The sequence below is a fragment of the Triturus cristatus genome, chromosome 7 (assembly GCF_964204655.1).
Source record: "Triturus cristatus chromosome 7, aTriCri1.1, whole genome shotgun sequence".
NCBI lineage: Eukaryota > Metazoa > Chordata > Amphibia > Caudata > Salamandridae > Triturus > Triturus cristatus.
Window position 1 is genome coordinate 824439443 of NC_140590.1, and position 26752 is coordinate 824466194.

The window sequence follows — 26752 nt, forward strand, 5'->3', positions numbered from 1 at the left end:
ACACACTGCTTCAAATAACAGTGCCGGTCGGATGTGACTGCTGGTGCCTGTGTGTCGTGCTTGTGTACTTCTTGATGGTAAAGACAGGCCGATGACATGGAGTTTTAAAAAGGTTACGGCACGCACGCTGGCGTGGTTGCCGCAGCTCCACAGGGCCAAATCCAGCCCAATCAGTGGCCCGCCCACTGGAAACACTGACTGAAGGGGCATGGATTCATTATCGGCTCTCAGCTCTTCACCGGGGACTCGGAGAGGAGGAGACAGAGTGAGTGACTATAAACACATATTATTTATGACACGGGTAGGGCTGCAAAGGCTACTAAATAAACTAGACATCTATACCACCACAAATAGATTAGAGGTTAATTTAAAGAAAACCCAAGTGGTTATCTTTGGCTGTACAACAACATGAGTCTCACAATAGGAAATGCATATAAATATCTAGGGGTCAATTTTGACTCCAGGGGCAACTTTAATAAACAGCGCAAGGACATTTCAGTAAAAGCTATGAATCTCCAGGTGAACCTCTGCAAGCTTTCAAGAAATCTGTCTGGCCCAAGTCTATCCCCATTTACTGGAAGTTATGAGAGCTAAAATTGGGCCGACATTGACATACGGCGTTGAGATTTTTAGGGGGAAACTAAATTCCATCTTTAACCAACATGCGACCAAACTCTATAAAAAAATTCTCCATTTGCCCAAAACTGCCTCTGCTGCTCAGATTAGACTTGAATTGGCCCTATTAAATTATGAAATTTCTGGCACTGGATTGTACTTAAATCTGTGCCATAAACTGAGACAAGCAAACACAGGCTCACTGGAGTCTTTAATCTGGCTGGATATCTCCCAGAAAAACCCATGCGGCTCTTATAGCCGTTTTTTTAAGGATTCGATCCAAGAAATGTCTGCGGGTGCACTATGGGACCTCAACCCTAGTAAGTTAGTATTTAAAACTAGCATTAAGAAATGCATTTGAATGAGGTCCTTGATTATTGACAAAGCCCACTTTGCCAAATGCAGACATGCATGGGCAACAATGATTTTGTATGGTCGGTTATCCCCCGCTGCCTATCTATCCTGTACTTACTCCTTGCACCTAAACTCAGTTTTATGGCTGTCAGACTGGGCGATTGGCAATTTCTAAAAGATCTGCCCGCCTGGCGCCATTTGTCTGAGGATGTAATGTGCAGAGGGTGCGGTATGACCCCTGAAACCTTGGAGCACATAGCATGCCTTTGTCCCACTTTTATGTCACAACGTAGACGTAAACTGAAAACTGAGTGGAATAGGCTGGGAATCCGGACGTGTAGACAAGCAATTATTGCAGCTTTAATGCCTGAAAACACAGCTCTAAATATTGCTTTTACAACCTTTATACGACACGCATACCGCACTTTCAGGTAGAAATGGGAATGGTATGTCATTGCGCCCTTTTTTTAAGAGCTATTCCACACCACACTGCAATCTATTTAATGCTGCTAAAATTGCTCTTACTTGATTGTTGCTTTGTACAATCTGCTGTTACTTTACGAAATTTTGGATTGTATTTATGGCTGATTGTTAACACCTGAAATCGAATACATTTTAAACGTTATGTTGTTATTGCCAGTTTGCATACTAAGTTCTTTTACCATTATACACCAGTGAAGCTTTTAATGCAATCTGCAGTTTTTAACAACCACTGCTCTTATGCTATGGTCTTTTGTCTTTTTTTAACAATGTGTATTGCTGCTGTAATTTTGAGGTGTTCTTTTAAGGATATTTTTATACCCAAATAAAGTATATATTACCTTACATATTATTGGGTGACACAGACACACATTGTGCAGTCGTGGTTGATGTGAGTTGGCACTTAGGTAATTAGACCCGGTAGACCCGGCCCTGCTAAATAAGTGCCGGTGAGGGATAGCAACAATTAAAAATACCCATTGAACATCTTATTCTAAGATAAATAACTATATATATATATATATATATATATATATATATATATATATATATATATATATATATATATATATATATAGAGAGAGAGAGAGAGAGAGAGAGAGGGAGAGAGGGAGAGAGAGAGAGGGAGAGAGGGAGAGAGGGAGAGAGAGAGAGAGAGAGAGAGAGAGAGAGAGAGAGAGAGAGAGAGAGAGAGAGAGAGAGAGAGAGAGAGAGAGAGAGAGAGAGAGAGAGAGAGAGAGAGAGAGAGAGAGAGAGAGAGAGAGAGTTTGTGAAGATTCGTCAAATGGCACAAAAGTTATTAGCAAAACAAAAAACACTTTTCCTATCAAAACTAAGTCCTAACTGTAACTACCTACTGGTGACTGCCAGTAGGTAAAAAATATATATATACCAAAGGTTAATGCTTAGTTATAGTTTGGAAAACGTAATTTATTATTTCTATACAAAAAACAACTTAAACTACACAAACTTTAGAAATTCCAATGTTGTAGTTCTAACTTTATAGTTATAACTTGAAGTTATAATTTACGCCTGCCGTAAACCTACTATAACTCACATACCTCCATATAGACCAGGGGTCTCCAACCTTTTCTGTAGTTCGAGCCACTTCTGATCTGTGAAAATCATCGTGAGCTACTAAAGGCAATACAACTTGCACATTATTCCCCAAGTCCCCCCACACCCAACTTCATTGACTTTGGATAAAGAGATACCCATTTAGTGTCTGCAATGCATAATACGAAACCAGAGAGCCTGGTATTAGTACTGGCTTCCCTCTTCAACAAATTGCGTGCTCCTGACCTCTGTAGTTACCAGCTAAGAAGGCTACTATCATAATAAATCATACAGACCTGCAGTGCTGTTCAAACTGGTCAGCATACTAAAAACCATAAACTGCACATCTGTGTCTCACACCTTTTCATCCGCCACACTACTATGTTCCATAACTCTTTAATTGCACATTGGTGGTGATCACGCACAACATGTAAAGACTTCCCACATAGGAACACAAAATAAAAACAACACCTTTCCAACCACTCAGGATTAGCTTGCTGACCATGTAAGTGCTTCAGTGCACCACATAAGGGTTGTAAGCACTATATAAATGCTGCAATACAATTATTTTATTTATCTTCCCTCCTTTCTCTAGTCTACATTATCACAGAACGAGACCTTGAAATGCCTGAGTTTGGGGTGTGCATGGTACAAAATTCTCTCCTAAAAGACTATACATTTGTTCCACGTAATAATAACCTTTTCCACATGGATGGTGCACATGGCTTGCCACTTAGTTCATTACTATAGCTTTGTCGTCAGGAGTGGTGGGAGACCATGACTGTTTCATGATCAAAAGCTATTACTTCTAAAAATGCTTCTCAATGTAGTGAGATAATATGTTGTTCATATGAAATGCTGTAGGAGAAATAAACATTGTGATTTTCCAACACATTCATCATATTTTGAATGACTTTTGTGCCACTATTTACATTATTTTCAAATGTTTGCTTATGCAAGGTAGGGGCCACAGACCTAAGCTTGTCCTATGCTCAGCTCTTCCTGTAAATTTATTGGCCTCATTTACAACGGAAAAATATGGCCAATGCAAGGGTGAGGTACTTTTTTAAAAATGGAATAAATTTGAAGTGACATGTTAAGCCTTATGTACATTGTACCATAAAATTAACACTTCATTTGAAATGTCTCCCATGATATCAGAAAATGAAAAGCATAGTTTTACAGATATTTATTTTTCAAATAAAGTACCTCTTGGAAGTTTTCTCTGGGCACCATCCGGAGCCAGAAACTTAATGTTACAATTCTCACATTATTTCATTAAAATGTAATGAAAAAACATGCAAAATTATGTTCTTGGTTTCGTTTTGTGGCCAGGAAAACGTGCAAGGTACATTATTTAAAAGTTAAAAGATGCCTGTGCAGCTCTGCTTTAATTTATTGAATAAATTAAAACAGTGTTTCAAATGGATTTAAAAAAACAAATAAAAATAAAGCACTGCTCTCGTTTTAGATGCCTTGAATAACGCCATGCACAGACATCTTTAAAAACAATCCTCTTGACCACAATCATGATGCCTATCTGGTTGTGCAAAGGTGGCAAGCGCTGCATCTCCTGTGCTGTGGGATGTAGAGCCAATTGTGCATTCAAGTCTGCTAAATCACGCAGGATCATAGCCATAGCTGCCAAGGTTCCAGTTTGTTTATGGGGGATATTTATAGGCTTTATGTGTGACATTTCAAAGTATTATGTCTGACACTTTGAGTTTGGAATGTCAGAAATTAACTATTTTTCCCAAAAATATTAGTGTTCTTTTAATTGTGGGGAGAAATGAAACAATTACAAAAAGGTTTGCACTTTTAAACTCGAGATTATCAGGATTACTCTGTTCACTGCTCCCTTACTCTTCATATCCCTTACTCTTTAAAAAGTATATTCTTCACATAGTGTTTACCGAACATATGTGGTGTCTTATTTTAATGTAAAGTGATATCAGCAAGAGAAATGATTGAAGGAAAAATATGTTGTTTCCAGAATATTTGACTTTTAAATATGTTAATGAAGAAACACCATTGTGAAAGGGAAATGTGTCTTTCCAAATAATGTCCGTGCACCTCGTAACGAAGCTCGCGGTTTTATAAAAGTTTATTATTAAAGCTGTGTGTTTGAGCATGTATTTTATAAGCACATTGATAACAGAAGGAGTAAAGTGACGAGCGTACTTCCTACCTGTACGGCTTCATGATTACTTTGGCGGCTGCTCCAGAGGCGTAGGAGACACTAAAATTCTGGGGGGGACAGGGACAACCTTGTGCACTTTCCAGTGACCCTATACAAATCACCGCCCGTTAAACAAATACAATTGCATACTTTCGAAGTGAAATATTGAGAAAAGCAGGCATGTAGTCACAGTTTGCATGTATGCTTTATTGTTATTTACATTCATATAGTAATGGGACCAAATGTTTAAAAAAAACATATATATGAATCTTGCATCTTAATGCACAAAGCAAACAAAGGCCACTGACTTAGGGTGGGGGTGTCGTGTTTGCAAGTGCATTATGGTTTGAAAAGTACCTGCTGCTGCATTCCTGGTCTCCAGCAATTTTCAGGCAACAATAAAAATGTGAAGATAACTTTGGTGAATAATGTTCTTTTTTTGAGAGAGATCGAAGGCTTGTCTAGTGAAAGTTTTAATTCAAAAGGTCAGTGAGTTACTGCTTTTGTCTGAGATATTCTTTTGGTATTTGAAGTTTATAAGTCAAAATCCTAACATTGAACAGTGAGCTATTAACCGTCATCAAAGAGCTGCATAAAAACTTCAATGTATAGATTAGAACGTTATGATTTTTCCCCAGTCTTTCCCTATCCTAATGTTGGAAAATGGGTTCATTAGGATAGAAATCAATTCTGATTATTGAAGAGAACCCCCCAACCATGGTGTTATGTTTTACATTCTGAGTTTGTGTTTCTCTAGTGTTGCAAAGCCGCCCTGGGCACTCCCCAACTTTTTGCTGACTGGTACTGGTGGTACCTGACTGACTGATCCTGGCCTCTGCCTAAACAGCCAGTGCTATTCTGAAAGAGGCACTTAAAAATACAGTGAAAACACCTACATACACTAGGGTGCACTATGGGTTAGGGCACCCCTATGATTGGCATGACCTCTCCTATAAGGCCCTAGTACATAATAGAGCAGGGGGATTAGAACTACTTTTAAGTCCCTAGAATATAATAAGGCATGGCAGTTTAGAGGCCAGCAGCCCTTTCTGCGCTTGCATGTGTGCACTGCTGAAGCCCTGAGGTCAGTTTAAAAGTAGCCCTGTGTTATAGGGCTGCTTTTAAAATGCAAATTGTGCCCAAACTCGACTTTTGGTTTTGGGGAACTTACAAATTGATCAACTACAATGTTGGGGCAAAATTAAGTGGAAAAATGTTTTCCACTTAAATATGGCTGGATCATATTTGCCACATAATACATCATCTGCTGCATAATCTAACGATTTCCTCCAAAACTATTTTGTAGCTCAAACGGATCCCAAATTACTAAAAGAAATGTGACTTGTGTTGCTGTGAAGTTTAGGGCCATTTGCAAAGGTTAGTAAAGAAAACAATTCCTAAGAAAACAATTGGTCCCAGACACTCCTAATGACACTCAAGTTAATACCTGTAGGAGAGTGTAGTATGCAATCAATTCATACAACCGAAAATTTATAATGTAAAGGCACATTCAACAGGGAAATCTCATAGATAAGAGGCCAACCAAAGTCAATTAAATTGCAAACATCAATTTATTTCCCGCTGAATCATATTCATAAAATGCAAACTTAGGGGCTGACTACGATGGCAGGCGGACTTCAGTACCACCGCCATCGAATCGGGGAATGGGACCGCTGGCCTTCAAGGTGGAGGCCCCACGATAGGCATTACAATGCGACTGCCACTACGGTGTTCGCAGTGCCTATCTTTTACATTGCAGCAGGTGCTGCTGGCTGCATCATCCGCCGCAAAGTAAAAAAAAAAAAAGGAACATGTTAAATATATCGGTGCTAGCCACATGGTGCAGTGATATGTTGTGGGGCATCATAGATGCCCCCCAGGACCCATGTCTGGGGGCCAGGGGTAAAGGGGCCTGCTACGGGCCCCCAATGTCCCTTTTGCCAGCATTTCCATGGCAGGTGAACCGCCATTGATAAGCTGGCGGGTAAGGGACATCGTAATCCCTGCTGCGGTGCATGGTAGGCACCACCAGCATTGTAGGAACCACGAGCCCCTCCACCACACCGGCGGGCTCAAGAAGCCCGTCGGGTGCGTGGTGGTTGGTCTTTCCGACCGCCAGGTAACCACCCGCCATTGTAATATGGCGGGCTGTGATGCAGTCACCAATGGCGGTGGGACCGCCACCGACGGGGTGATGTGGCGGTCCCACTGCCATTATAATCACCCCCTAAGTTTGGTGTGCATGCAAATCCTACATTGCCAACCCCTGGCAAGTTGCACTGCTAGTGCTGGAAAAAGGCCAATGGAGGTACCAATGGGTGAGGTGGACTGACCTCAAGGGTCTTGTGACCTCAGTGACAGATTCACTGTCGATCTAGGATGTGCTTCTTCATATGCCTGCCCGTAAGACTGGAAGTGAACTGCAGTATGGATTGTGGTGGACAGGTCCACTTGCGGGTGCTAAGACACCTGGGCTTCTAAGGTCTATCGGGCCTTCTAAGGTGTAGCATCGGAATAAGCTCTGTCAGGAGTGTGGTATGGTGAACTGGTCATGAAGGTCTGAACATGGTTCTCCAGTTCCAAATTCAGCAGCTCTGGCCAGAGTGCCACATTCTCTCCCACACTGAACACCATACTGCCCCACTGAGAGAAACTTGCACTGCCTTCAGCACAACTCAATTGTGCTGCGACTAAATTCAAATTATGCACTAGACAACAGTAAAATGCTGCCTGAAAAAAAATGAATAACACCCTGGAAAAAGCAAACACTCATAGGGAATGCAAGAATAAGCAAAGCATGTGAACTGTAATCAGAAAAAAACATGGTTACCTTAACGGTTTTAAACTCATTATTCAGAAATCAGTAAGTGATTTTGCCTGAAAAGTTCAAGACATGGCTACAGGACCAGGAAGGGACCCCTTTCAATGTCCATTGCTTATATCCTTTCAAAATGTATGCAGTTTGGTTTAAAAAAGACCACATACCCAAACACAGAGCCGCATTTTATAAGCTAAAATAATTAAAAAGTTGAAAACGATCATATTAAACGTTTCCACTCTACCCATCAACCAGGTATTGCAGTCCCTTTAGGAATGGCGCACTTACCCACCCTGGGAAAACAATGTTGTTCAAAGAAAGAAGATAAAAAGAAAGTAGCGCTTTCACTGGCAAACTCTGTAAAGTGGCGCTAATGTGTGTGGGTGTGAATAACAGTCTGGCCTGTCTGCTGTCCACTCTGTATTGCTTTATTTAGGTATTTAACTATTTTTTCTCTACATTCCGAGGTTTTTCTTTTCAATAGAAAACGGTCAGAAAATGAGGACATTTACAGCCAAAGGGTTCAGCCTTTTTTGGATCAATTTCACAGGGGAACAAATAAAGAAAAGGAGAGGCAAGAGAGAGTACCTTAAGAGCTGCCTCTTGAAATCAGCACGTAAGCAGGAGCGAGACAGAGACAGAAAGAGATGGAGGAATAAAGAGAGGAGGGCAGCCGCCAGAGGCAGATCAGGAGTAGTGGGCACGGTCCTTGCCATGAAGGAAAAGAGACAGCGTTTATTTTTTCTCCGTTCTCTCCCCTTCCCAGAACGGCTGAGCCTTCCTGCAGCATAACAAAAGGCAGAGCGCGGGTGGCCTCTGACTCCAGGCAGGTCAAGTGCAGGGCCATTAGGTAGCGCTTTCGCGTGCTAATGGCCCTGCGATAACAGAAGGGAGAGGGGAAATTCCTTTGTCCCCTCGTCCCCCCCACCCTTGTCCCCCGTGTCCCCCCCACTCCAAAATCTGGGGGGGATATATCCCCCGCGTCCCCCACACTTCCTACGCCCATGGGCTGCTCCCATATAGTTCTGGGCCGGGGCTTTCAGTTTCAGGGGAGAAGGGTTTGCCTTGGAGCTTTAAATTAACAAAAATAAGTATTTAGCCGCCCAGGACAGGACTTCAGCATTCGTGTCTAGATAAAAGCCAGGGGTCAGGTTCCTTCAGCCTGTTGTTTGGGGTAGTCTTGTGGAACGTGTTCCCTGCCTCTCCTCTGCGCTTTCTTGCTTCAGGACGATCAGAGCCACTGCTGGGGAAGGCAACAGAGTTTGCACAGCGCACGTGGGTGTCAACAAATGACTTTTTTGCAAGCAAAGGGGGGTTGCTGGCCCAGTGCTTTCCAGTGGGCAGAGAGTCTGTCGGATTCATCCCAGGCGTAAGAAAAAGACCTCACTCTGCCACTTGCAGGCGGCGGACGAAGAAAGGACTTTACCGGGAGACTTTTATTTACTCAGCTTAGCCCTGCCAAGTGCCACACACATGCGTGATATTGTCCAGTCCTTGCAGGGATGTGCACTAATATTTGTTAGACGGTTAGAGGTTACAGTACACTAACAAGTTGTTTGGCATGGCTGTCATAGCGCGATTCCGGGCAGCAGAAGGCAGGCTTCGTGGTTCTCCGTGGGCAGGCTAAGGCGTCTCATGCTGGCCCAACGTCCGCCCCGCCCCGGATAGGCTCAAATAGACAGTGTGACTGGCTGGTTCGTAGGGAGGCAGAGAAGCATAGACAAAAGGCCTCAAAACCAAACAAAACGATGACGATAGGGTACAAAAGTTGAAGTTGGGCCGCGAGCTACTAACAGGGTGTGAGAGAGCTACCGGTAGCTCGCGATCGACCGGTTGGAGACCCCTGGGCTAGAGCTACCAACTTCGGAGCTGAGGAGCGAGGTTAGAATCTCGGCGTCCCAACATCCTGTGATTCTGGGCAAATCACTTAATCTCCCCGTGCCTACTATAATAAATATGTCCTTAATGAAAAGTGCTGCAGTTTATGATTAAGGACCAATGACGCTGACAAATGAAAATATTGCTGACACATGGCAAGATGTAACGCCGTGTGTTAATTTCAAAATTAGAATGAGCTGTTTAAACAAGGCACATGATAGCGCAATAAAGCTGACGGACAGCCACTAGCCCCTCCAGTGCTTTAAATGGGCCGGTACTCACCGGTACTGAGTACCGGCACTTCTTATTTTTACTGATCAGAGTACCGGCACTTTTCTGCTGCTAAGGAGAGTACCGGTACTCAGTGAAGGTAAGCTAATTGGTGCTAGTGCTGCGGAGCTCGAGGCAGTCAGAGTGGAGCAGATCTGTATGGCATTTTGACAGCCAAAGCGCCTCTCTAGCTCGTAGGAGAGTAACTGCTGAACCATTCAACAGCGGCTCAAGTGCGTTATCCAAGGGATGTCCCTGATTGAAATTACACTCCCTGCTGTGTTTGATAGAGAAGGGCTCATTAAGGCCCTTCTCTGTCAATCACATTGACACTGCTTGCTGTAACAATCCCAAGTGAACCTTTTTGGGAGAGGGAGAGGGAGAGGGAGAGGGAGAGGGAGAGAGAGAGAGAGAGAGAGAGAGAGCTTGCCTGCTTCTGTGTATGTTTGAGTGTGAGAGTGAAAGCGAGCTCAGAGAGGATGAGAATCTGGACACACTCAGGAGGTAGTTTTAAAGAAATGCGTGAAATGCTTTTGTGTGTGCATTGTCTGCTTGTTTCTGTGTGTATTAGAAGTATTTTGCTAAAAGTAACTATGTAGAAACAGTATGACAGTGAGAAGCTGCAAATATTGCAAAACAAGGAAATCTTAACATAGCGTGTTAGGTATTTATTTTGTGTAATGAGTTAACACGTTTTGTTTATATTGATATTTTTCTTAAATGTTTTGGCATGTCCTGCAACTGGCGTAGTGCTCATTATTAATGCTGCTATTTTAAAGTCTCTCTTAGCCCGTATAGTGCTGTTGATGGCTAGACTGCATTCATTTAAAAGCTCCTACTATTATGATTTAGGACCTGCTCCCAGCAGGTATTCACACCACTCTTTATCATCATATGCAGCTGTTAACCCGCATATATGAGAAGCTTGGAACTACTATCAAAGGAAATGCACGGACAATATGAATACTTGATAGAAGTGTCTTAGTATCATCATGTCTCGCCCGCCTCTAACCCCGCCCACTAGCCACGCCCCTAGCTCAATTTAATGGGTACCTACACTTATTTTTTCCCATTTAAAGCACTGCCCTTCACCATCTCCAAACCCTTCCCTCTGAGAATTTAAATGTCTCGCTTTTGCTGCCCAAAAGACAATCATGGACTACCACAGAGTGGCGCTCTGTGAACCTCATTTTGGCCCTAGGGATTGATTCACTGACCCAGACTTCAGAGGACAGGGATCTGGAATTTCTGTGCAATGGGGAAAGAAAGACCTTACAAAACCAGTCCAGCCCCCTGTTTCAAAACTTGCCCGGCCCCCGCCCTTCCAGCCTCCCGCTCGCAAGTGGTGCCCTGGGGCATGGTTGCTCGGAGCCAGTCTTCACTCACGGAACAGTAACATACCAACCACCAACACAATCAATAAAAAAAAGCAGCGTTACTTACTGGGTCACATCACGTAATGTTAAGTTTACTGCCTTGAATATATGAGGCCTGCTGTTGCACTCAGCACACAACACACTGCTTCAAATAACAGTGCCGGTCGGATGTGACTGCTGGTGCCTGTGTGTCGTGCTTGTGTACTTCTTGATGGTAAAGACAGGCCGATGACATGGAGTTTTAAAAAGGTTACGGCACGCACGCTGGCGTGGTTGCCGCAGCTCCACAGGGCCAAATCCAGCCCAATCAGTGGCCCGCCCACTGGAAACACTGACTGAAGGGGCATGGATTCATTATCGGCTCTCAGCTCTTCACCGGGGACTCGGAGAGGAGGAGACAGAGTGAGTGACTATAAACACATATTATTTATGACACGGGTAGGGCTGCAAAGGCTACTAAATAAACTAGACATCTATACCACCACAAATAGATTAGAGGTTAATTTAAAGAAAACCCAAGTGGTTATCTTTGGCTGTACAACAACATGAGTCTCACAATAGGAAATGCATATAAATATCTAGGGGTCAATTTTGACTCCAGGGGCAACTTTAATAAACAGCGCAAGGACATTTCAGTAAAAGCTATGAATCTCCAGGTGAACCTCTGCAAGCTTTCAAGAAATCTGTCTGGCCCAAGTCTATCCCCATTTACTGGAAGTTATGAGAGCTAAAATTGGGCCGACATTGACATACGGCGTTGAGATTTTTAGGGGGAAACTAAATTCCATCTTTAACCAACATGCGACCAAACTCTATAAAAAAATTCTCCATTTGCCCAAAACTGCCTCTGCTGCTCAGATTAGACTTGAATTGGCCCTATTAAAATATGAAATTTCTGGCACTGGATTGTACTTAAATCTGTGCCATAAACTGAGACAAGCAAACACAGGCTCACTGGAGTCTTTAATCTGGCTGGATATCTCCCAGAAAAACCCATGCGGCTCTTATAGCCGTTTTTTTAAGGATTCGATCCAAGAAATGTCTGCGGGTGCACTATGGGACCTCAACCCTAGTAAGTTAGTATTTAAAACTAGCATTAAGAAATGCATTTGAATGAGGTCCTTGATTATTGACAAAGCCCACTTTGCCAAATGCAGACATGCATGGGCAACAATGATTTTGTATGGTCGGTTATCCCCCGCTGCCTATCTATCCTGTACTTACTCCTTGCACCTAAACTCAGTTTTATGGCTGTCAGACTGGGCGATTGGCAATTTCTAAAAGATCTGCCCGCCTGGCGCCATTTGTCTGAGGATGTAATGTGCAGAGGGTGCGGTATGACCCCTGAAACCTTGGAGCACATAGCATGCCTTTGTCCCACTTTTATGTCACAACGTAGACGTAAACTGAAAACTGAGTGGAATAGGCTGGGAATCCGGACGTGTAGACAAGCAATTATTGCAGCTTTAATGCCTGAAAACACAGCTCTAAATATTGCTTTTACAACCTTTATACGACACGCATACCGCACTTTCAGGTAGAAATGGGAATGGTATGTCATTGCGCCCTATTTTTTAAGAGCTATTCCACACCACACTGCAATCTATTTAATGCTGCTAAAATTGCTCTTACTTGATTGTTGCTTTGTACAATCTGCTGTTACTTTACGAAATTTTGGATTGTATTTATGGCTGATTGTTAACACCTGAAATCGAATACATTTTAAACGTTATGTTGTTATTGCCAGTTTGCATACTAAGTTCTTTTACCATTATACACCAGTGAAGCTTTTAATGCAATCTGCAGTTTTTAACAACCACTGCTCTTATGCTATGGTCTTTTGTCTTTTTTTAACAATGTGTATTGCTGCTGTAATTTTGAGGTGTTCTTTTAAGGATATTTTTATACCCAAATAAAGTATATATTACCTTACATATTATTGGGTGACACAGACACACATTGTGCAGTCGTGGTTGATGTGAGTTGGCACTTAGGTAATTAGACCCGGTAGACCCGGCCCTGCTAAATAAGTGCCGGTGAGGGATAGCAACAATTAAAAATACCCATTGAACATCTTATTCTAAGATAAATAACTATATATATATATATATATATAGAGAGAGAGAGAGAGAGAGAGAGAGAGAGAGAGAGAGAGAGAGAGAGAGAGAGAGAGAGAGAGGGAGAGAGGGAGGGAGAGAGGGAGAGGAGGGAGAGAGAGAGAGAGAGAGAGAGAGAGAGAGAGAGAGAGAGAGAGAGAGAGAGAGAGAGAGAGAGAGAGAGAGAGAGAGAGAGAGAGAGAGAGAGAGAGAGAGAGAGAGAGAGAGAGAGAGAGAGAGAGAGAGAGAGAGAGAGAGAGAGAGTTTGTGAAGATTCGTCAAATGGCACAAAAGTTATTAGCAAAACAAAAAACACTTTTCCTATCAAAACTAAGTCCTAACTGTAACTACCTACTGGTGACTGCCAGTAGGTAAAAAATATATATATACCAAAGGTTAATGCTTAGTTATAGTTTGGAAAACGTAATTTATTATTTCTATACAAAAAACAACTTAAACTACACAAACTTTAGAAATTCCAATGTTGTAGTTCTAACTTTATAGTTATAACTTGAAGTTATAATTTACGCCTGCCGTAAACCTACTATAACTCACATACCTCCATATAGACCAGGGGTCTCCAACCTTTTCTGTAGTTCGAGCCACTTCTGATCTGTGAAAATCATCGTGAGCTACTAAAGGCAATACAACTTGCACATTATTCCCCAAGTCCCCCCACACCCAACTTCATTGACTTTGGATAAAGAGATACCCATTTAGTGTCTGCAATGCATAATACGAAACCAGAGAGCCTGGTATTAGTACTGGCTTCCCTCTTCAACAAATTGCGTGCTCCTGACCTCTGTAGTTACCAGCTAAGAAGGCTACTATCATAATAAATCATACAGACCTGCAGTGCTGTTCAAACTGGTCAGCATACTAAAAACCATAAACTGCACATCTGTGTCTCACACCTTTTCATCCGCCACACTACTATGTTCCATAACTCTTTAATTGCACATTGGTGGTGATCACGCACAACATGTAAAGACTTCCCACATAGGAACACAAAATAAAAACAACACCTTTCCAACCACTCAGGATTAGCTTGCTGACCATGTAAGTGCTTCAGTGCACCACATAAGGGTTGTAAGCACTATATAAATGCTGCAATACAATTATTTTATTTATCTTCCCTCCTTTCTCTAGTCTACATTATCACAGAACGAGACCTTGAAATGCCTGAGTTTGGGGTGTGCATGGTACAAAATTCTCTCCTAAAAGACTATACATTTGTTCCACGTAATAATAACCTTTTCCACATGGATGGTGCACATGGCTTGCCACTTAGTTCATTACTATAGCTTTGTCGTCAGGAGTGGTGGGAGACCATGACTGTTTCATGATCAAAAGCTATTACTTCTAAAAATGCTTCTCAATGTAGTGAGATAATATGTTGTTCATATGAAATGCTGTAGGAGAAATAAACATTGTGATTTTCCAACACATTCATCATATTTTGAATGACTTTTGTGCCACTATTTACATTATTTTCAAATGTTTGCTTATGCAAGGTAGGGGCCACAGACCTAAGCTTGTCCTATGCTCAGCTCTTCCTGTAAATTTATTGGCCTCATTTACAACGGAAAAATATGGCCAATGCAAGGGTGAGGTACTTTTTTAAAAATGGAATAAATTTGAAGTGACATGTTAAGCCTTATGTACATTGTACCATAAAATTAACACTTCATTTGAAATGTCTCCCATGATATCAGAAAATGAAAAGCATAGTTTTACAGATATTTATTTTTCAAATAAAGTACCTCTTGGAAGTTTTCTCTGGGCACCATCCGGAGCCAGAAACTTAATGTTACAATTCTCACATTATTTCATTAAAATGTAATGAAAAAACATGCAAAATTATGTTCTTGGTTTCGTTTTGTGGCCAGGAAAACGTGCAAGGTACATTATTTAAAAGTTAAAAGATGCCTGTGCAGCTCTGCTTTAATTTATTGAATAAATTAAAACAGTGTTTCAAATGGATTTAAAAAAACAAATAAAAATAAAGCACTGCTCTCGTTTTAGATGCCTTGAATAACGCCATGCACAGACATCTTTAAAAACAATCCTCTTGACCACAATCATGATGCCTATCTGGTTGTGCAAAGGTGGCAAGCGCTGCATCTCCTGTGCTGTGGGATGTAGAGCCAATTGTGCATTCAAGTCTGCTAAATCACGCAGGATCATAGCCATAGCTGCCAAGGTTCCAGTTTGTTTATGGGGGATATTTATAGGCTTTATGTGTGACATTTCAAGGTATTATGTCTGACACTTTGAGTTTGGAATGTCAGAAATTAACTATTTTTCCCAAAAATATTAGTGTTCTTTTAATTGTGGGGAGAAATGAAACAATTACAAAAAGGTTTGCACTTTTAAACTCGAGATTATCAGGATTACTCTGTTCACTGCTCCCTTACTCTTCATATCCCTTACTCTTTAAAAAGTATATTCTTCACATAGTGTTTACCGAACATATGTGGTGTCTTATTTTAATGTAAAGTGATATCAGCAAGAGAAATGATTGAAGGAAAAATATGTTGTTTCCAGAATATTTGACTTTTAAATATGTTAATGAAGAAACACCATTGTGAAAGGGAAATGTGTCTTTCCAAATAATGTCCGTGCACCTCGTAAGAAGCTCGCGGTTTTATAAAAGTTTATTATTAAAGCTGTGTGTTTGAGCATGTATTTTATAAGCACATTGATAACAGAAGGAGTAAAGTGACGAGCGTACTTCCTACCTGTACGGCTTCATGATTACTTTGGCGGCTGCTCCAGAGGCGTAGGAGACACTAAAATTCTGGGGGGGACAGGGACAACCTTGTGCACTTTCCAGTGACCCTATACAAATCACCGCCCGTTAAACAAATACAATTGCATACTTTCGAAGTGAAATATTGAGAAAAGCAGGCATGTAGTCACAGTTTGCATGTATGCTTTATTGTTATTTACATTCATATAGTAATGAGACCAAATGTTTAAAAAAAACATATATATGAATCTTGCATCTTAATGCACAAAGCAAACAAAGGCCACTGACTTAGGGTGGGGGTGTCGTGTTTGCAAGTGCATTATGGTTTGAAAAGTACCTGCTGCTGCATTCCTGGTCTCCAGCAATTTTCAGGCAACAATAAAAATGTGAAGATAACTTTGGTGAATAATGTTCTTTTTTTGAGAGAGATCGAAGGCTTGTCTAGTGAAAGTTTTAATTCAAAAGGTCAGTGAGTTACTGCTTTTGTCTGAGATATTCTTTTGGTATTTGAAGTTTATAAGTCAAAATCCTAACATTGAACAGTGAGCTATTAACCGTCATCAAAGAGCTGCATAAAAACTTCAATGTATAGATTAGAACGTTATGATTTTTCCCCAGTCTTTCCCTATCCTAATGTTGGAAAATGGGTTCATTAGGATAGAAATCAATTCTGATTATTGAAGAGAACCCCCCAACCATGGTGTTATGTTTTACATTCTGAGTTTGTGTTTCTCTAGTGTTGCAAAGCCGCCCTGGGCACTCCCCAACTTTTTGCTGACTGGTACTGGTGGTACCTGACTGACTGATCCTGGCCTCTGCCTAAACAGCCAGTGCTATTCTGAAAGAGGCACTTAAAAATACAGTGAAAACACCTACATACACTAGGGTGCACTATGGGTTAGGGCACCCCTATGATTGGCATGACCTCTCCTATAAGGCCCTAGTACATAATAGAGCAGGGGGATTAGAACTACTTTTAAGTCCCTAGAATATAATAAGGCATGGCAGTTTAGAGGCCAGCAGCCCTTTCTGCGCTTGCATGTGTGCACTGCTGAAGCCCTGAGGTCAGTTTAAAAGTAGCCCTGTGTTATAGGGCTGCTTTTAAAATGCAAATTGTGCCCAAACTCGACTTTTGGTTTTGGGGAACTTACAAATTGATCAACTACAATGTTGGGGCAAAATTAAGTGGAAAAATGTTTTCCACTTAAATATGGCTGGATCATATTTGCCACATAATACATCATCTGCTGCATAATCTAACGATTTCCTCCAAAACAATTTTGTAGCTCAAACGGATCCCAAATTACTAAAAGAAATGTGACTTGTGTTGCTGTGAAGTTTAGGGCCATTTGCAAAGGTTAGTAAAGAAAACAATTCCTAAGAAAACAATTGGTCCCAGACACTCCTAATGACACTCAAGTTAATACCTGTAGGAGAGTGTAGTATGCAATCAATTCATACAACCGAAAATTTATAATGTAAAGGCACATTCAACAGGGAAATCTCATAGATAAGAGGCCAACCAAAGTCAATTAAATTGCAAACATCAATTTATTTCCCGCTGAATCATATTCATAAAATGCAAACTTAGGGGCTGACTACGATGGCAGGCGGACTTCAGTACCACCGCCATCGAATCGGGGAATGGGACCGCTGGCCTTCAAGGTGGAGGCCCCACGATAGGCATTACAATGCGACTGCCACTACGGTGTTCGCAGTGCCTATCTTTTACATTGCAGCAGGTGCTGCTGGCTGCATCATCCGCCGCAAAGTAAAAAAAAAAAAAGGAACATGTTAAATATATCGGTGCTAGCCACATGGTGCAGTGATATGTTGTGGGGCATCATAGATGCCCCCCAGGACCCATGTCTGGGGGCCAGGGGTAAAGGGGCCTGCTACGGGCCCCCAATGTCCCTTTTGCCAGCATTTCCATGGCAGGTGAACCGCCATTGATAAGCTGGCGGGTAAGGGACATCGTAATCCCTGCTGCGGTGCATGGTAGGCACCACCAGCATTGTAGGAACCACGAGCCCCTCCACCACACCGGCGGGCTCAAGAAGCCCATCGGGTGCGTGGTGGTTGGTCTTTCCGACCGCCAGGTAACCACCCGCCATTGTAATATGGCGGGCTGTGATGCAGTCACCAATGGCGGTGGGACCGCCACCGACGGGGTGATGTGGCGGTCCCACTGCCATTATAATCACCCCCTAAGTTTGGTGTGCATGCAAATCCTACATTGCCAACCCCTGGCAAGTTGCACTGCTAGTGCTGGAAAAAGGCCAATGGAGGTACCAATGGGTGAGGTGGACTGACCTCAAGGGTCTTGTGACCTCAGTGACAGATTCACTGTCGATCTAGGATGTGCTTCTTCATATGCCTGCCCGTAAGACTGGAAGTGAACTGCAGTATGGATTGTGGTGGACAGGTCCACTTGCGGGTGCTAAGACACCTGGGCTTCTAAGGTCTATCGGGCCTTCTAAGGTGTAGCATCGGAATAAGCTCTGTCAGGAGTGTGGTATGGTGAACTGGTCATGAAGGTCTGAACATGGTTCTCCAGTTCCAAATTCAGCAGCTCTGGCCAGAGTGCCACATTCTCTCCCACACTGAACACCATACTGCCCCACTGAGAGAAACTTGCACTGCCTTCAGCACAACTCAATTGTGCTGCGACTAAATTCAAATTATGCACTAGACAACAGTAAAATGCTGCCTGAAAAAAAATGAATAACACCCTGGAAAAAGCAAACACTCATAGGGAATGCAAGAATAAGCAAAGCATGTGAACTGTAATCAGAAAAAAACATGGTTACCTTAACGGTTTTAAACTCATTATTCAGAAATCAGTAAGTGATTTTGCCTGAAAAGTTCAAGACATGGCTACAGGACCAGGAAGGGACCCCTTTCAATGTCCATTGCTTATATCCTTTCAAAATGTATGCAGTTTGGTTTAAAAAAGACCACATACCCAAACACAGAGCCGCATTTTATAAGCTAAAATAATTAAAAAGTTGAAAACGATCATATTAAACGTTTCCACTCTACCCATCAACCAGGTATTGCAGTCCCTTTAGGAATGGCGCACTTACCCACCCTGGGAAAACAATGTTGTTCAAAGAAAGAAGATAAAAAGAAAGTAGCGCTTTCACTGGCAAACTCTGTAAAGTGGCGCTAATGTGTGTGGGTGTGAATAACAGTCTGGCCTGTCTGCTGTCCACTCTGTATTGCTTTATTTAGGTATTTAACTATTTTTTCTCTACATTCCGAGGTTTTTCTTTTCAATAGAAAACGGTCAGAAAATGAGGACATTTACAGCCAAAGGGTTCAGCCTTTTTTGGATCAATTTCACAGGGGAACAAATAAAGAAAAGGAGAGGCAAGAGAGAGTACCTTAAGAGCTGCCTCTTGAAATCAGCACGTAAGCAGGAGCGAGACAGAGACAGAAAGAGATGGAGGAATAAAGAGAGGAGGGCAGCCGCCAGAGGCAGATCAGGAGTAGTGGGCACGGTCCTTGCCATGAAGGAAAAGAGACAGCGTTTATTTTTTCTCCGTTCTCTCCCCTTCCCAGAACGGCTGAGCCTTCCTGCAGCATAACAAAAGGCAGAGCGCGGGTGGCCTCTGACTCCAGGCAGGTCAAGTGCAGGGCCATTAGGTAGCGCTTTCGCGTGCTAATGGCCCTGCGATAACAGAAGGGAGAGGGGAAATTCCTTTGTCCCCTCGTCCCCCCCACCCTTGTCCCCCGTGTCCCCCCCACTCCAAAATCTGGGGGGGATATATCCCCCGCGTCCCCCACACTTCCTACGCCCATGGGCTGCTCCCATATAGTTCTGGGCCGGGGCTTTCAGTTTCAGGGGAGAAGGGTTTGCCTTGGAGCTTTAAATTAACAAAAATAAGTATTTAGCCGCCCAGGACAGGACTTCAGCATTCGTGTCTAGATAAAAGCCAGGGGTCAGGTTCCTTCAGCCTGTTGTTTGGGGTAGTCTTGTGGAACGTGTTCCCTGCCTCTCCTCTGCGCTTTCTTGCTTCAGGACGATCAGAGCCACTGCTGGGGAAGGCAACAGAGTTTGCACAGCGCACGTGGGTGTCAACAAATGACTTTTTTGCAAGCAAAGGGGGGTTGCTGGCCCAGTGCTTTCCAGTGGGCAGAGAGTCTGTCGGATTCATCCCAGGCGTAAGAAAAAGACCTCACTCTGCCACTTGCAGGCGGCGGACGAAGAAAGGACTTTACCGGGAGACTTTTATTTACTCAGCTTAGCCCTGCCAAGTGCCACACACATGCGTGATATTGTCCAGTCCTTGCAGGGATGTGCACTAATATTTGTTAGACGGTTAGAGGTTACAGTACACTAACAAGTTGTTTGGCATGGCTGTCATAGCGCGATTCCGGGCAGCAGAAGGCAGGCTTCGTGGTTCTCCGTGGGCAGGCTAAGGCGTCTCATGCTGGCCCAACGTCCGCCCCGCCCCGGATAGGCTCAAATAGACAGTGTGACTGGCTGGTTCGTAGGGAGGCAGAGAAGCATAGACAAAAGGCCTCAAAACCAAACAAAACGATGACGATAGGGTACAAAAGTTGAAGTTGGGCCGCGAGCTACTAACAGGGTGTGAGAGAGCTACCGGTAGCTCGCGATCGACCGGTTGGAGACCCCTGACTCTTGTCGAATTGCTAGCCAGACTACCAAGACAGCACAAGGTCTGCACCAGGAATCTTATGATGAGTGAATCTATGGTGTAAATATGAGAGTGGAGGCTGAATATAAACGAAAACTTTACATTCCAAAATTATTTATTTTAGCATAGGAAGTGACGAGGTTACAGCAGTAGTGTGCTTTACTTCGAAGAAGGTTTCTGTCCTTGCTTGTAACAGGATTAATTAATAACCTTTGTGGAAGAGTCTTCTTGTAAATCAAAATCCTCTGTACTTGATTTTACAGCTCCTCAGTGTGCCCACATGGTCCTCTCAGGGCCATGTAAGGCTTATACTAATCATGCATAACACAACTTTGCACTTGTTCCTAGGGGGCACTGGCCTCTGGTATGGTCGTGGCCCGGGGGCATAGAGGACTTGCAGATGAGCAACAAGGAGAAGGACCCAGAGGTGTTACTAAACAGCGTTAACAACCGGACCGCCCGGGAAGAGGAGTGCGACGGAATACCAACCAAACCCTACTGCAAGGTGTTTACGCTTACAGGGGCCCAGGCCAATGACACAGGGTACTACAGGTGCAACTACAAGTATGTTGTTGCCAAGATCGAGGGCACCACATCCATCAGCACCTACGTGTTTGTACAAGGTAAGAGGGTCCAGGCATGGTGAGTGAGGTGGAGGGTAGGACATGAAAAAGCAGAAGGGGGACAGACAAGAAGGGCAGAAAGGAAGGAATAGAGATGAAGGAATCAAGTATTAAAAGTAAGAGCTGGGTTGGCTTGTAAGGATATGTGGAGGATTTCCAATATGAACTTGTCTCTGAAAGGTTGATCAGAGTGCATGTGGACCTGCCTGTGGCATGTGGCTGTCTCATGGCCAGCGTCCCTTCCTGATCTCATAAAAGGTGGGCCTTTTGGCCACATCATAACTTGGTTGTCATGTCCCATCAACATTTTATGCCCGCTTCTGCTTCTAACATGAGTGAGTTGTTCAGATGGGTTGCAGTGGCGTGATTTAAGACACTACACTAAAGCCTCAAGGAAAGGAATTGAGAACCATAACTCTGCAGATGGGGATGAGGAGGAAATAGTTCTTCCATGGAACTCTTGCTATGTGGAAGTGTGAGGTTACCAGCAGCAAAACAAACACAACTACTTATACAGAGTAAGGAGAAGTAAGGCAAGTGTACTAACCAGTGGCAACATCTTCCCACCCAGGTGGGGTAGACCTGCAAGAGAAACTGAGCATGATGACAAGAGTGAGGAAATGAGCACATGTTTGGGTGAGAATGAGAGTAGAATTAAAGTATACAATATTGTGTTCATGAGTGTTGACATTTGTTTGCCTTGTGTATCTTTCTGGATTGGTGTGCTTCTCTTCTAGATTGGGAGCAGCCATTCATCAATAGTCCAGAGACGCTACTGGTCAATAGGAAGGACAGTACCCGGATTCCATGCCTTGTGTCCATCCCAGATCTCAACGTGACCCTGCACACGGTATGGACATGTGTGAACATCCCTACTCAACTAGCGAGGAATCTGAACAATTGAAGACAGGTTGTTCAGTTCAGAAGATAGATAGGACTCTAGTAGAGTGAGTCAAGCACATATCTGACGTGAGTGATACAGTGACAGTCCTAATTTTCTAGCAGGGTTACTCACCTGGCGGTAAACCTAAATATTTTCCATGTAGGCCACTTTGTATCCAATATCAAGTTTTAAACATAACTTTTGTCATCATTATTGCCTCACTTTCTCCTATCTTTTAGGTTACAGTTTTAAGCCTTTCGAATGCAAAGGTACTCAAAGCTAGCACTTTGGAAAATGTTTTCATGCAATAACCACAAAATAGATAACATTAATTCATCCATTCATTCTAGGGTTACTCTGTCATAGCCCCAGATGGAAAGACTGTGACGTGGGACAACAAGAAGGGAATGCTGGTTCCCACTGAACTGGTACAGAACTACATTTTTATTGATTGCCAAACAACCATCAACAAGAAGGTCTTCAAGTCCAACGTCTTCATCATCCACGTCACTGGTGAGACTTTTGTTATTCTCTCTGTTCTCCACCACAATTCCTCGCTTGCACTTCACCTCGAGATACAACAGCACGATTGAAGCAGGGAGGGAATTTCAAAAAAGGGTGTAGGTTGGAAGCAGAGAGGAAGGGGGGCATTGGGAGGGCACCCCCAATTAATAAAATGGCAGGATGGCGAAAGTCACTTAAAATTTTTATTTAAATGAGGAACGGGTCATGGAGGCAGAGAAAATGTCCACCTCATGGCCCACACTTAAAAAAAGGTTACAGGAGATACTGCCCTTCTGGGACCAAGCAAAAAGTTTCCAGGAAACTCCGGCTCAAAGACAAGGTACACCACAATAGGAAAATGGTAATAACCAAATATAGGACGAGGTCCAGGTAAATGGAATCTTCACCGAGGGAAAAGCACTGACAGCAAGAGTAAGAAAGAGTCCGTAAGTTTCTTGTAGTTAAACATCCTGGAACCTATATGGCCACCATGGCATGAGCTCCATAGTGGAATCAGGGTACCAAACAGGAGGGGAGTCACAGGAAGAGGAACATGAGAGCAGAGGTTTAAATGAGTTACTTGACTACTAAATTGGGAATAGGACTTTATGTTGATATGGCAAGATGGTGCCCATGCAACTACTCAATCTGAGTACGGTGCTGCTATCTGAATAGAGGGTTAAGGCCCACGGCACTGGGAATTGCTGGTTGAGGGGATCATAGGCTTTTAATGATGGAGATAAGTTGCAAGTGTTGAAATAAAATTGAGGCATACTCTCTTCAAGATGTTAATTGTGTTGTAGATATAGTTAGTTTGAACATATGGCTCCATGTCATAAGAGCACTGCATTTCCTGTGTTGAGTTTTCCTTGTAACCCCATACTTGTTGTCCAGTTGGCTTTATTGACATGAACCCTGGCTTGAGCTATTCTAATGTATTCGTTTGTTGAGTGAAAGTCCTGACCTGGAGACATGTTGTGGTAAAGTCAAGAATCAATAGGGTCAACCTAATGTTTTTTCAATAAAAAAGGTTTATAAATGAAGATATGCAGTGTCTACTAGGTGAAACATTTTCTATAATGTGGGTTTCAGAAATTTAAATAAGTAAAATATTGGTTTGGATCCCTTGCAGAGCCTGGTCTGAATCAGTTATTGAGGCTTTGTAGCTTTCTCACATAGATACTGAAATGATAATAGAACTGGTGAATTAAAGTTTAGGATAGCACAAAGGAATGAAGGGGGCAAATGCAGCAAATGGGTGCATGAGGCAGCGGAGAATGCGATGGCCACAGGGGGCAGATTGAGGTGTGGGGCAGCAGAGTGTATGGGCAACAAAGGGAGATATTATAGGGTCGGGCAGTAGAGTATACTCAGGCAGCACATACCAGATTGGGGGCTATGGTAGATAAGTGAGAAGGGACCACTGAAGACACACCAAAGCCTGTAGCAGCATAGAGCGCAGGCTGGGGTTGGGGAAGCAGTGCTCACCAGTGCCACAGTTTGCTGTGAAGGTGAAAGGTCAGCCAAGTGTAACTGGACCACGCATGTCAGTCTGTTCATGGCCTGCCGAGAATACCAGCGCCGTTCAAGGAAGCCTTCAGAATTCAAGTTCTACTTCTGGTACTGTGATCTGTTCCAAAGGCCGCGCCTGGAAGTCCCCTGCCCTATCGTTGGCGGAGGCAATGCCCTGCGTGCAGCATAAGAGAGAAGCACCTTCAAAGTATGTAAAAAGGCACTGATCTATACATTTAGTGCTACCGGTAAATGGACATGAAACAGGCTGACAAATTTGCTGCGCTGCTTTGCACAAGCAGGAAAAAACTGCACACAGCCATATCAACAAAGTTTGGCCAGCTGTTGTTATCCCCTGCACTCAAGCTCTAATTTGGCTGCTTTGCATGGCGTCCAGCCTTGTATCTTGTTGCAGTGGCGAGTGTGGGGTGTCTAGCATAGGATCTGTACTGGAAGCGTGCTCTTCCAGTATAAATGTATATGCCTGGACACACTCAGAAGAATCCCACGAATTGGACGTGTGCTGTGCTCTTCAGCGCACCTGCAATGCACGGGTGTTTTAAAGAAATGAACACATTTTCCCTTCTGAAAGGAGGCATTAGATTTTGACGGAAAGCCTTGTCTGGCTATCTTAGTATATTGGAGTTTGTGTCCAGACCTGTGGGTGTATGGGCTGATCTTCACAAGTAACTGCCCCGTAACGCCCCCTTGATGCAAAGTGATGCAAAGCAGTGCAAAATGCTTTTGACATTGAGCAAAGGGCACCTGTCCAGGACAAAAGATAAAGTAAATACTGATGCATCACACAGAGTCACTTTACAATGTCACAAAGCCTTACTAAATCGGGGTCAACTTCTGTCTGTATGTAGCTTTTGATTCTTTCAGGCCAATGACAGGTATGCTTATTCCTCATTCCCTGCACATCAAGCCCACTCAATCCGCATTCATTCTACCTGAGCCCTGCAATCCAGATACACTCTGCCTCAAACTTGCTCTATCCAACTTTGCTCTACATCAATCCTGCAGCCTCAACTTTAACTGTAGCTTAGTATCATTTGAATCAGATTCACTCTGTCTGAATCCTGCTATGTTCAGATTTACTCTTCCTTAAAACTGATCTATCGACCAAGACTCAAGACTACCCAAACACCATCCGCTGTACCTTAAGCCAGCTCAAATCGACCTTCACTCTACCTCAAGCCTACCCAGGCCTCATTTACAATACCTCAAGGCTGCTCCATCCACGTTTACTGGTTGCTCTGCATTCATTCTTCCTGAAGCTTGCATGCCCTCATTTATTCTACTTTATGCCTACTCAATCTTAATCTGCCTCCATCTGCAACCACCGTGCAGCCAGGACACCAGCTGACTGCAGACTAAAAGCTGTCAAAAAGAAAAAACAAGGCAGCAGGCCTGTTCTATGGTCCCAGGATCTGGAACAACAACCCTGCAACCCAACAATGCTCCAATTTAGGAAAGAGTTGATGCCTCAAATCTTTAAAGAACACTACATCACAATGCATTAACCATCCACAACCCAACCCAAACAACTAGTTGACTTTATGCTTGTCTTTGACTCTGTAAAGGGCTCTGAGGCATTTTGGCTAGGTTTCGCACTACATAAATATCATCTACATTCACACCATATTAATTTTATCTCAATCCACATTTACCCTTGCTTGAGTCTGTTCAATCAACAACCACTTTATCTTATGCCTGATGTATTTACACTCATTGTGCCTCACCCCTATTTATCAGCATTCACTCTACCTCAAGCATTGCTAAGTACCATCAAAATTCTTGACTACATGCATTCTTTATTATCGAACGGTTTCCTCAATTTTTTGGTAGATCACTTTAAAATGCTGTTTAAAATCTTCATAAAAATCTTTACCTGTCTGGAATACAGAACTATATTTTACATATAAATCTCTTAAGTTACAGTTGCACCCTCCAGCCAAAATACCCAACACGCGTGCTCTCTAACACACAGAGCTTTAGACAAATAAAATGGGTTTAATAGAAAAGGCTTTGTCTTTGCCGAGAGGGAAAAAATCATAGCTGTTAATTGAATCCATCCATGGAGTTTGTTGTACTCATTAATAACACTCTTGATAATGTTGGGGCTTCATGAATAACTCTACATATTTGATTTTCATTACAGGGAATAACGTCTACGATATTGAGCTGTACCCAAAGACGTCAGTACAGCTCCTCGCTGGCGAGAGGCTCAACCTCAACTGCACTGTGTGGGCCGAGTTCAACACTGGGGTTACCTTTGACTGGGAGTACCCCGGAAAACAGGTCTGTCAGATTTCTTTCCCTTCTTCTCCTAATCCTCTATACTTCTGCTCTTCCCTGTGTTTGCTGGCAGTATGTCCATCACCCATCACGATGCCGGTTTTATTGCCGTAAAGAGAGCGGTGGATCAGGGTGAATTTAAGTGGTGTGAGACCGCCTCTCAAAATTGTAAAATTCTCTGCAAGGCCACCCATGGTGTCTGGCATTGAGTTGCATCCTTGACCTTATTACTTATATTGTTGTGTGTTTTTTACAAGAGGCGCGTGTGCTGCTTTGTATAGCATAACACACCATATCTGCTGCTGTAGTGGTTGTTGTTCAGCTGCCTAATGATGTTCTTTGAATTTATTGATGTCTTTGCTGTTGGAAGATTTCACAAACAGTGATCGTT

The 26752-nt window shown here is 43.0% G+C and overlaps 1 protein-coding gene across 3 annotated transcripts in view; it reads left to right on the forward strand.

Moving 5' to 3' along the window:
* Positions 1 to 26752, forward strand: part of FLT4 (fms related receptor tyrosine kinase 4) — a 486636-nt gene that overhangs the window by 277715 nt on the left and 182169 nt on the right. For all 3 annotated transcript variants that reach the window (XM_085617743.1, XM_085617741.1, XM_085617742.1), the window contains exons 3-6: positions 20887 to 21161; positions 21899 to 22011; positions 22395 to 22557; positions 26225 to 26364. In XM_085617743.1, the coding sequence (XP_085473869.1) occupies positions 20887 to 21161; positions 21899 to 22011; positions 22395 to 22557; positions 26225 to 26364 (691 nt within the window). The remainder of the gene's footprint in view (positions 1 to 20886; positions 21162 to 21898; positions 22012 to 22394; positions 22558 to 26224; positions 26365 to 26752) is intronic.